Source organism: Barbus barbus, assembly GCF_936440315.1.
Source record: "Barbus barbus genome assembly, chromosome: 7".
Taxonomy (NCBI): Eukaryota; Metazoa; Chordata; class Actinopteri; order Cypriniformes; family Cyprinidae; genus Barbus; species Barbus barbus.
This window is the reverse complement of record NC_136735.1, coordinates 6,623,175-6,634,323: the sequence shown is the minus strand read 5'-3', so window position 1 is coordinate 6,634,323 and position 11,149 is coordinate 6,623,175. Positions and strand designations below refer to the sequence as shown.

The following is an 11,149-nucleotide window of genomic DNA, read 5'->3' as shown; positions in this document are numbered from 1 at the left end:
TCTTTAGACAGCTCTTTGGTCTTGCCCATAGTGGAGAGGTTGGAGTCTGATTGATTGAGTGTGTGAACAGGTGTCTTTAAGTTCAAATAGGTGCAATTAACACAGGTAATGAATGGAGGATAGGAGGGCTTCTTAAAGACAAACTAACAGGTCTGTGAGAGCCAGAATTCTTGCTGGTTGGTAGGTGATCAAATACTTATTTCATGCAATAAAATGGAAATTAATTATTAAAAAATCATACAATGTGAGTTTTAATTAATATTCTGTCTCTCACAGTTGAGATGTACCTACGATGAAAATTACAGGTCTCCCCATTCTTTGTAAGTGGAAAAATTTGAAAAATCGGCAGTGTATCAAATACTTATTTGCCCCACTGTACATGCATTCAGACAAAAATCAGCTACCTGTTAACTCAACTGTGCTATTGGGGCATGTTGTGTCATATGTTAAAAAAATAATGCACATTGAGAAACAAATGTGTAAAAATATAAATATATTCTATCAGCAAACTACTAAAATTATTTTCAACCATTAAACAGCTTTAACCTGTATTGATTTTATTATATGAATTTACCTATGCAGTTTTTTTTTGTTGTTAAAAAAAGTATTTTTTTTTTTTGTTTTGTTTACTAAATTAGGTTCAGTACGTAATTTTTGCAAAAGTAAAATATATTTCTTCTGGCCAAAATTAACATTCCTAAAAAACAATGGCCATCCCCAAGATTAAAAACAAATTTAAACTTTTTTTTTTTCTCTCTCTCTCTCTCTCTCTCTCTCTCTCTCTCTCTCTCTCTCTCTCTATATATAGTCTCAAAACAAAATTAACAAAAAAGACAACATTTACACGAATAAAGGCAAACAAAATATTTTAAACAATATAATTACAAGTGGATTATTACATTATGAAATGTTTTAAATGAACTAAAACTTGTTGAGGTATTAAAGTAATTTTTTTTAATAAAATTTCTTTTTTTTTTTAAGAATTCAAATACATCAACATCTTTATGAAAATTAAAAAAAGAGGTATTTTCTTTGAAAACTGATGAAGGTAAAAATTTAGTAAGTTATAGCAATAAACGCGCAGACTGATTTGCATTTCCCTTTCAGTATACGAATGACGCCATGCGCGTCTGAAATCTCGCGAGAGTTTGCAGCCGGGCCCGTTTTGCGGGAACAGTGTCAACAGAAAAGCCGGGGGGCCGTGAATTACGCGTGGTGTGCTTGCTCTATTTGGGCAATTTATCGAAACTTCCCAATCAAACCTATATACTTCTTCGGCTTTTCGGACCCGTTTTAAACGGAATTACTCGTGTCCATAGCGAAATAACGGAAGTAGCCAGCCCATCATGTCCCAAACAGAAAGCAGCATGGAGCAGCAGCAGCGGGAAGAGCCGAGCCAACTCGACTCGGTCGGTCCGGCAGAGGTGAGCGCTTCTTCCCCATAATTTCTCACTCATAACTACATCCCACTTTATCTGGGACTTTAAAACACGGGCTGATGGAGCTGGAAACGAGCGCGGCTGAAAGTTTTTGTTGGCATGTATTGTTCCGGCTCAGATGAATAGATGGCGTCCATTTTCACACTCATAACAACATCTGATCACGTTTTACCCTGGTAACGTTAAATGAGCAGATCTGTGGATGGAGTTGGACAGATGGCCGTTATTATCGTCTAAATAAACTTAATATGACAGTTGCTCTTCTGCTGCTTTTAAAGCGGTACCTTAAATTAACCATGTCTCGCTGTTATATGGGTCTTACAGGTCATTTTTATGGCTTGAGCTGCAGTAATCCTTTTAAACTCTTCTTATTATATTATTGTCGACTTCATTCAAAATAAAAGTTCCGTTCTGTGGGTTTTCATGCGACTCTGAGCAGGGAATTACCCGCCATCGGAGCGACGCGATGCCACAAAAGTCACCGCAATTACATTTATTAGACGTAACGTTACTTTAATACATACTACGTTGTCGTTTAGACTATTTTAAACCAGTGTGCCGCTTTCAGTAACCCTGTTATTAAACTTGAGCTTTAGTATGGCAGGTTATGCCTTCATAACGCGATATGATATTATGTCGTTAAAATAGAATGCAGGCATTTAAAACGTATGTATATTTTCCTGAAAACAGATTAAAAGTAATGATGACCTAACTGTGTCCTCGTGGGCGTATCCAAAATATTGTCCAATCAAATGCTTCTTGAGTGAAATATCCTTAACCTATAAAGTCGGCATGCAATGAAAATTCACTCATTTTCTATGTGCATGTTGGAGATCTTATTGTGAATGGTTCAGTTTTTTTTGTTTGTTTTTTGACCTGGTAATTTTTAAAACAAAATATTGTAACTTGATTAAGTGTACATCACAATACAGAAGAAAATATCTGTCTCTAGTTAAGTTTCTTCACAACTTTGCCCTGTCCAGATTTCCTGTGTCATTAGGAAATAGAAAATAAGAAACAGTTAATCATTATGTTCTTAAAATGGTTAACATTTTTTATCTTGCAGTTCAAACATAAGCTACATTGTTTACTTGTGTTTTTTTTTTTTTATTGTTTTTGCCATGAAAATAGCCTAAGATGCAGACATGGCATTAAATAAAAATATACTACGACTCTTTAAGGATGATGCTTCAGAAAACGGTCAAGATGAAGCATCGGATACAGCAATGGATAGTGAAGCGCAGTCGTCTTCACCTCCCTTGGCAAAGGAAAAGGACCAGCCGGGTGGATATGAAGAAAAAGTGGTAATGCATTTAGCCTTCCATAAAAATCAAAATTAGTCGAGGTATAAAATGCATAATACGGTTATGCACGAATGTTGATCCATAAGTAGACGTGACGTTGTGTGTGTTGTTGACTTCTTCTGCTTTGTTTGAACAGAAAACAGACCGGACCAACAGATTCGAGTACCTCCTGAAGCAAACTGAATTGTTTGCTCATTTCATCCAACCAGCTGCCCAGAAGACCCCGACTTCACCTCTAAAGATGAAGCCTGGCCGCCCTCGCATTAAAAAAGATGAGAAGCAGAACCTGCTCTCTGCTGGAGAGTGAGTTTGCCCACACTGTTCCAGCAGAATTGCTTTCACAAGTATTTTTCCCATCTGTTTTCTCCATAAAGGTCATGCTGCCAGTGATATAGATGTTTAATAACTTCATATGTTATTAAAAGTCAATTTTCCATGGAGCAAAATAATGGGAATTTTACTTGAGGGAACACTTTTGTTTCCTACAGTGACTGTAATTTCAATTTTAATGCAGTTTTACAGCAAAACATTATGCTGTTTTTCTTATACTCAGTTTTGTCTCTTTTGTTAGTAACAATTTTTAAGTTAGTATTATTTTTATGTAGTTTCTGTCAGTAATATGTGTTGTATAATATTTTTATTTAGTAATTATATTAATATTAAAGTCCTATTAATATATTTCATCTCAAATTTGTGTCTAAATTGTGCATCCCTGCAGACGAGCAGAGCTCGGAGTTGTTTTCTTTTTTTAAATCAGTTTAAATTGAAATTGCAATTAGATTTTTTTTCCCCATAAATCATGCAGCCCTTATTATTGATTTAATTCGTAACTCCAGTAGTTTAAGGTCCATGTGTTAGTAATGTGTCTATCAGATAATCGTTTCCTCCTGACTGATTGTGCTCTTCTTTTTTTTTTTTTTTTTTTTAGTAACCGCCACCGTCGGACTGAGCAGGAGGAGGATGAGGAGCTGCTGAATGAAAGCAGCAAGGCCACCAGCGTTTGCACACGTTTTGATGATTCGCCTTCCTGTGAGTTAAACGCTCATTAAAACCCTTCAGCTCTATTATAAACACTCAGAACAGTGTTTTTATATGAAATTAGGTCAAAGCTTATTGTGGCCAATGAACATTTATTAACAGATGTGAAAACTGGCAAACTGAGAGACTACCAAGTCCGTGGACTGAACTGGCTCATTTCCCTCTATGAGAACGGAATCAACGGGATCCTTGCTGATGAAATGGTATGACTCCACCTATTGATTCGTTGTCTTTTTAGTGGCAATTGAAGAAATTTCATATAATTGTTTTGCATTTAAATAGTGGATTCCAAGCCTGTTAAAGTTATGGAATATATTTTTTTTATAGTTCTAAATTACAAATGGCTCACACTTCTTGTCTTCTCTTGTCCCATCAGGGTCTTGGTAAGACTCTACAGACCATCTCTCTGCTGGGCTACATGAAGCATTATAGAAACATTCCTGGACCTCACATGGTTCTGGTGCCCAAATCTACCCTGTATAACTGGATGAATGAGTTCAAGCGTTGGGTTCCCTCTCTACGAGCCGTCTGCCTCATCGGTGACCGGGATGAAAGAGTAAGCAGGGATTTCCTTATTGTCAATTAGGGCTTCTGTGAATGATAAACTTCTGCTTATCTAATAACTCACTTATGGTTGCAGACGGCTTTTGTCCGTGACACGCTGCTTCCAGGCGAGTGGGATGTGTGCGTGACTTCCTATGAGATGGTTATTATCGAGAGGGCTGTCTTCAAAAAGTTCAACTGGAGATACCTGGTCATTGATGAGGCTCACCGTATCAAGAATGAGAAATCAAAGGTTTGCAGTTATGTCCGTTTTCCATCTGCAGCATGTTTGACCGCAATCATTACAGATTGATTGTGAGTCCCTGGTTGCCTCTAGTCTAAAAGTAAATTAGTAAAGTTTGTTCTCTCAGCTTTCAGAAATTGTGAGAGAGTTCAAGACCACAAATCGATTGCTGCTGACTGGAACCCCACTACAGAACAACCTTCACGAGCTTTGGGCGCTGCTTAACTTCCTGCTGCCTGACGTCTTCAACTCCTCAGAGGTGCCAATACTTTCTTGCATTCTGCCACAAGAACTCTGGCATAAGCATGTTGTGAAGGGTGAATAAGCTTTTGAAATTCCCTTTTTGCAGCTGAACCTGTTATGAATGCCTTTTTGTCTTTTCCTTTTGTTCAGGATTTTGATTCCTGGTTTGACACCAATAACTGTCTGGGAGACACAGAATTGGTGGAACGTCTGCATACTGTGAGTACATTTTCCTTTGATTTACTATGTAGACCTTTATAGCTTGAATCCATGGGTGAATGTCATGAAAACGTTTGTTAAAATGTATACTTTGGTCAAATGGAAATGACAATATATTTTGGAAATATACAGTATATTTTGGATTGAGAAATATAAGCGTATGGTCCTAAAAAAAAGGCTTAATTTGAACGCAATTTGAATGAAAAATGAAAAACTTTATTTTTTTAAATGTTAAATTTATTTTTATATATATGTACATAAAAAATTTTTTTTTTTTTTTTAAACAAAATATAAAATTTATTTTAAATATTGAGAATGTTACTGAAAATATATAACGAGTGAGAATAAATTAAAGCAAAAAAAGGGAGATGGGAGGAAAAACAACAAAAAACATTAAAAAAAAAAAAAAAACATTTCTCTATCTATTTATCTATAGATGTATATAAAATATATTAAACTTGCAACTAACATCTCTTAATGCTATAGGTACTCCGTCCATTCCTGCTGAGACGTATCAAAGCCGATGTGGAGAAGTCTCTCCTCCCCAAAAAGGAAATCAAGATGTATATTGGGCTCAGCAAGATGCAGAGAGAATGGTAAATATTAGTACTAATGTATGCCTGAAATGTGTTTCTAGGTTGATTTACAAGTCATTTTTTAGATAAATAGCTCAAAGTATCAGTATCTACAGACAATGAGCTGTTATTATTTCCCTTTAGGTACACCAAGATTTTGATGAAGGACATTGACATTCTGAACTCTGCTGGTAAGATGGATAAAATGCGTCTGTTGAATGTGCTGATGCAGCTCAGGAAGTGCTGCAACCATCCCTACTTGTTTGATGGAGCGGAGCCTGGCCCGCCCTACACCACTGACCTCCACCTGGTGGTCAACAGCGGAAAGATGGCGGTACTGGACAAGCTGCTGCCGAAGCTCAACGAGCAAGGTGACCGCTTTACTGTCTGACATACTTCATAAGGGATAACGGTAAATTGTCTTGACATGTTGTTTCTAACATGCCTCTTGTTTTTTCTTCCTGCAGGTTCCCGTGTGCTGATCTTCAGTCAGATGACCAGGGTGCTGGACATTCTGGAGGATTATTGTATGTGGCGTAACTACGGTTACTGCCGTCTGGATGGACAGACTCCTCATGAGGAGCGACAGGTGTGACAATGATTTCACCGTCATAACTATAAATTGACCTTCTGCCATGACTGAACAGCTCAATAATAAATAAGCACAAATGAATGAGAGTCTGTAACATTCTTCTCATCTCCTCAGATCTCCATCAACGCCTTCAACGAGCCCAACAGCTCGAAGTTTCTGTTCATGTTGAGCACCAGAGCAGGAGGTCTCGGTATCAATCTGGCCACTGCTGACGTCGTCATCATCTACGACTCTGACTGGAATCCTCAAGTGGATCTGCAGGCTATGGTCACTATGCACACTGAATTGTTTTTTTCTATAAGTCTATTCTATGTCGTTGCTTTGATGTTTGGACTTATGTGTGGCATATTGCTTTTCGCCCTTTGCCAGAACTCTGATTAAAACATCATTTTCTCCACAGCAGCATCAGACCTCTTGTGGAATGGAGTGTTAATTTATTTTTATTGGATTTTCTTTGTTCAGGATCGTGCCCACAGGATTGGTCAAAAGAAACAGGTGCGCGTGTTCCGTTTTATCACGGAAAATACAGTGGAGGAAAGAATTGTGGAACGTGCAGAAATGAAGCTCCGCTTGGACTCTATTGTCATTCAACAAGGTAAGACGTGAAACAAACGCAAGCTACTTAAAATAATATTTGAAGAGTTCATTTGTAAAAGCAGATTTTTTTTTTTTTTTTTTACACACACACTTATTATTGTTATTATTATTATTATTATTATTATTATTATTATTATTATTATAGTTAGGCCTAATACTGTTGCTTCCCAACAGGCAGGCTGGTCGATCCAAACACGAGCAAACTTGGCAAAGATGAGATGCTGTCCATCATTCGTCATGGTGCCACTCATGTGTTCGCCTCTAAGGAGAGTGAGATTACAGATGAAGACATTGATGCCATCTTGGAGAGAGGAGAAAAAAAGGTAGGACATGATCTATGGAAATTACTGCACATAGCTGAACTGAAGTGTAAAAATGTTTCAGTTAATTTAAAGAAATGCTCTTTATGACTTTACTAATGGTTGTTTTAGACAATGGAGATGAAGGAGAAATTGGCCAATCTTGGAGAAGGCTCGCTGAGAAACTTTACCATGGACACAGAGAACAGCGTGTACAACTTTGAGGGTGAAGATTACAGAGAAAAGAAAAAGGTAATGCATTACAAATCACAACAATTACTTGTCATTATAGTGTTGGGTTGAAAATGATAGACTGATATGAACTCCCCTCCTCCTCAGGTCATCACTAACTGGATTGAGCCACCCAAAAGAGAGCGCAAGGCCAACTACGCTGTAGATGCTTACTTCAGAGAGGCCCTGCGTGTCAGCGAGCCCAAAGCACCAAAGGTATTATTAGCCCTCACGCTGTTGACCGGAATCGGCATTTGAATCATAAACCCCAAAGCTGTTTAAATGGACTACCTCCTGTTCCCTCAGGCTCCCCGTCCTCCCAAACAGCCCAATGTTCAAGACTTCCAGTTCTTTCCTCCTCGGCTTTTTGAGCTACTGGAGAAAGAGATCCTGTATTACAGGAAGACTATTGGCTACAAGGTGTGTGTATAACAGCTTTTATTTGAAATGGAAATCTTTTGTAACATTGTCTGTACTATCACTTTTAATACATCTTTGCCGAATAAAAGCATTAATTTCTTAAAACATTACACGAGTAGGAAGGATTCCAAATTAAGTTTCATGGTGACTTTAACTTTCAGTATGTTCATATATTAACATGCAGTTCAATTAAACATTGAATAACATTGTAAAACTTTTCAGAAGCAATTATCCCTACTAAATTTTCCACTGCGTGATGTCACTGCACTAACAGGTGCCAAGAAACCCTGATCTGCCCAACTCAGCCCAAATGCAGAAAGAGGAGCAGGCCAAGATCGATGAAGCTGAACCACTTAATGAGGAAGAGCTGGAGGAGAAGGAGAACCTCCTCTCACAGGTAAATCTCAGCAGGGAATTCATGCGATGGCCCGCTGGAGTTCACTTCCATATCTTCTCATATTTACCTGACACTTAAGTGTAATTAATCCCAGTGCAGTAACATTAAATTGTGCTCTTAAATGTTTCGACCTTCTAGAAAGCATGAGGTTATGTTTGTGTAGCAGCTCACGTCAATATGTCTTATATACTCAGGGTTTTACTATCTGGACCAAGCGTGACTTCAATCAGTTCATCAAGGCCAATGAGAAGTGGGGAAGAGACGACATCGAAAACATCGCCCGTGAGGTGGAGGGCAAAACCCCGGAGGAGGTCATGGAATATTCTGGTACGTCAAAATGCCGTCCACCACCGCACCACTCAACCGTATACAGGAAGCATGTGATCGAGATGTGTTGTGTTTGTGTGCAGCTGTGTTCTGGGAGCGATGCAATGAGCTGCAGGACATCGAGAAGATTATGGCTCAGATTGAGAGAGGAGAGGCCCGAATCCAGAGAAGGATCAGCATCAAGAAAGCACTGGACTCTAAAGTGAGCGACACTTCTGTCATCGGGTTCTCAATGAGAGGTTTAGGTGTTGAATTGTAGTAATTTGTTACACGTTACATTGTAATAAGTACTGATTAATATTTATTAACATGTAAATTTACTTAAGGGTTCAGATTAAGGTTGCATTAGGGATTAGTTGCATGCAATTATTCATAATTTACTGTTATTACTATAGTAAGTAAATGTAACGTTGTGTAACAAGCTGGATTTATAATTCAAAACAGAGATATTGTTAACTAAAACTAAAGCCATAGAAACCCTTTTTGTTACTTGAAATAAACATTAACTGGAGGGAAAAAAAACTATTTCAGATAATTGCCAAGGCAATATTTATCATTTTCATTTAGTTTGAAGTACTAAAATAACTAAAACTTAAGCTAACAAATAAAAATGGATAAATATCATATAGGAAAATATAAAAAAAAAGGTAAATACAACACATAACTTATTTTTTTTCAGGATTATTTAAATAGAAAGTTCAAAAGCACAACATTTATTTGAAATATAAAGTGTTGCCGGGATTTGTAATTCAGAGAAGGGTGTATTTTTGTTAAATAAAATTAAAACCATAAACTTTGTTACTTAACAACATGAACATTAACTGAAATAAAATGTTAATTTCAGCTAGTTGCAAGGTTGATTTCTCAATTTTGTTTTGTTAAAAAACAAGAAATTATTAAATACCATGTAGACATAAAAAGAAAACTAATAAAAATGACAAACATACAACAAAATTACTAAAACATAACTACAACTAAAATGAAAACATCAAATAAAATGTAATTCAAAATGCTAACAAACTATAATAATATATCAATGATACTAATAATAATAATAGTGAGGATTCACACTTTGTTTTCCTCTTCAGATTGGCCGTTATAAGGCTCCGTTCCATCAGCTCAGGATCTCTTATGGCACCAACAAAGGCAAGAACTACACAGAGGAGGAGGATCGATTTCTCATCTGCATGCTGCACAAACTGGGCTTTGACAAGGAGAGCGTTTATGATGAGCTGCGCCAGTGCATACGCAATTCGCCCCAGTTCCGCTTTGACTGGTTCCTCAAGTCCCGCACTGCCATGGTGAGATTTATGTGCCATATTACGAGCAATCATATAATATTCATCCATTCAAAATGTCCTAACGCTGTTATGTAACCACAGGAGCTTCAGAGGAGATGTAACACACTGATCACGCTCATCGAGCGTGAGAACATGGAGCTGGAAGAGCGAGAGAAAGCAGAGAAGAAGAAGAGGGGCCCTCGCACATCTTCGGTGAGCTTATGCCAGTCGTATACTTCATCACAACAACCTCTGGCGAAACTGAAGCTTGAGCTAAAGCTGGAGAGGAATTTTTAATGACTTATCGCTCTTTCCCCTTAGGCCCAGAAACGCAAGCAGGACGGGAACTCGGATGGACGCGGCCGCAAGAAGAAGCTCAAATTGTGATCGGCGTTTCACCTCACTTGGCGAGGACCTTCAGTACAGCGATTCTTGCATTTGTTGTTACGGGTCCCACTCATGTACTGTATGGATTTGCAGCACTGAACCTTGCCTCCAAGTAGCTTGGCCTTTTTAAAAAGGTGTAGAGTTGTAAATTAGATCTCTCTTTTAGCTTTATAAAGTGCTACGGCTGTGCTGTGTTGTTTTGTATTTATGCCTACTTTTTTTTGTACCACATTCCATTTGCTTGTATCAATTTGATTTGCCGTCTTTCCCTCATTATTAGCATCTTCTGTATTGTCTTTGTATCCTCAGTTGAATAGTCAATTGGAACGTGACTAATAAATGTTGTTTTTATAAACACTGCTCAGTATGATTCCTCCAAATAAATGTAATCTCTTCAGTTTGTATGTTAATTGATGGTTCCATCAATTATGGCAAGTCGTCCAGGTCCTGAAGCTGCAAAGCAGCCCCAGACCATCACTTTACCACCACCATATTTGACTGTTGGTATGATGTTCTTTTTATGAAATGCTGTGTTGGTTTTACGCCAGATGTAACGGGACACACACCTTCCAAAAAGTTCAACTTTTGTCTCATCAATCCACAGAATATTTGCCCAAAAATCTTGGGGATAATCAAGATATTTTTTGACAAATGTGAGATGAGCCTTTGTGTTATTTTTGGTCAGCAATGGCTTTTGCCTTGGAACTCTCCCATGGATGCTGTTTTTGCCCAGTCTCTTTCTTATTGTTGAATCATGAACACTGACCTTAATTGAGGCCTGCAGTTCTTTAGATGTTGTTCTGGGTTATATTTTGACCTCCTGGATGAGTTGTCATTGCGCTCTTGGAGTAATTTTGGTAGGCCGGCCACTCCTAGGAAGGTTCACATTGTTCCAAGTTTTCTCCATTTGTGGATAATAGCTCTGACCGTGGTTCGTTGGAGTCCCAACGCCTTAGAAATGGCTTTATAACCCTTTCCAGACTGATACATGTCAACTATTTTGTTTCTCATCTG

The 11,149-nt window shown here is 37.9% G+C and overlaps 1 protein-coding gene across 1 annotated transcript; it reads left to right on the top strand.

Annotated features, from left to right (window-relative positions):
• Window positions 1–1,150: 1,150 nt before the first annotated feature.
• Window positions 1,151–10,542, top strand: smarca5 (SNF2 related chromatin remodeling ATPase 5). The gene is made up of 24 exons (XM_079421186.1): window positions 1,151–1,424; window positions 2,621–2,743; window positions 2,880–3,046; window positions 3,672–3,772; window positions 3,884–3,984; window positions 4,158–4,337; window positions 4,422–4,577; window positions 4,696–4,827; window positions 4,962–5,030; window positions 5,517–5,626; window positions 5,750–5,976; window positions 6,073–6,194; window positions 6,312–6,464; window positions 6,660–6,792; window positions 6,969–7,117; window positions 7,226–7,345; window positions 7,433–7,540; window positions 7,631–7,744; window positions 8,019–8,141; window positions 8,336–8,468; window positions 8,552–8,670; window positions 9,557–9,769; window positions 9,851–9,961; window positions 10,070–10,542. Exons 1-24 carry the CDS (start codon window positions 1,347–1,349, stop codon window positions 10,133–10,135), a joined length of 3,108 nt encoding a protein of 1,035 aa, XP_079277312.1. The 5' UTR covers window positions 1,151–1,346; the 3' UTR covers window positions 10,136–10,542.
• Window positions 10,543–11,149: the final 607 nt, after the last annotated feature.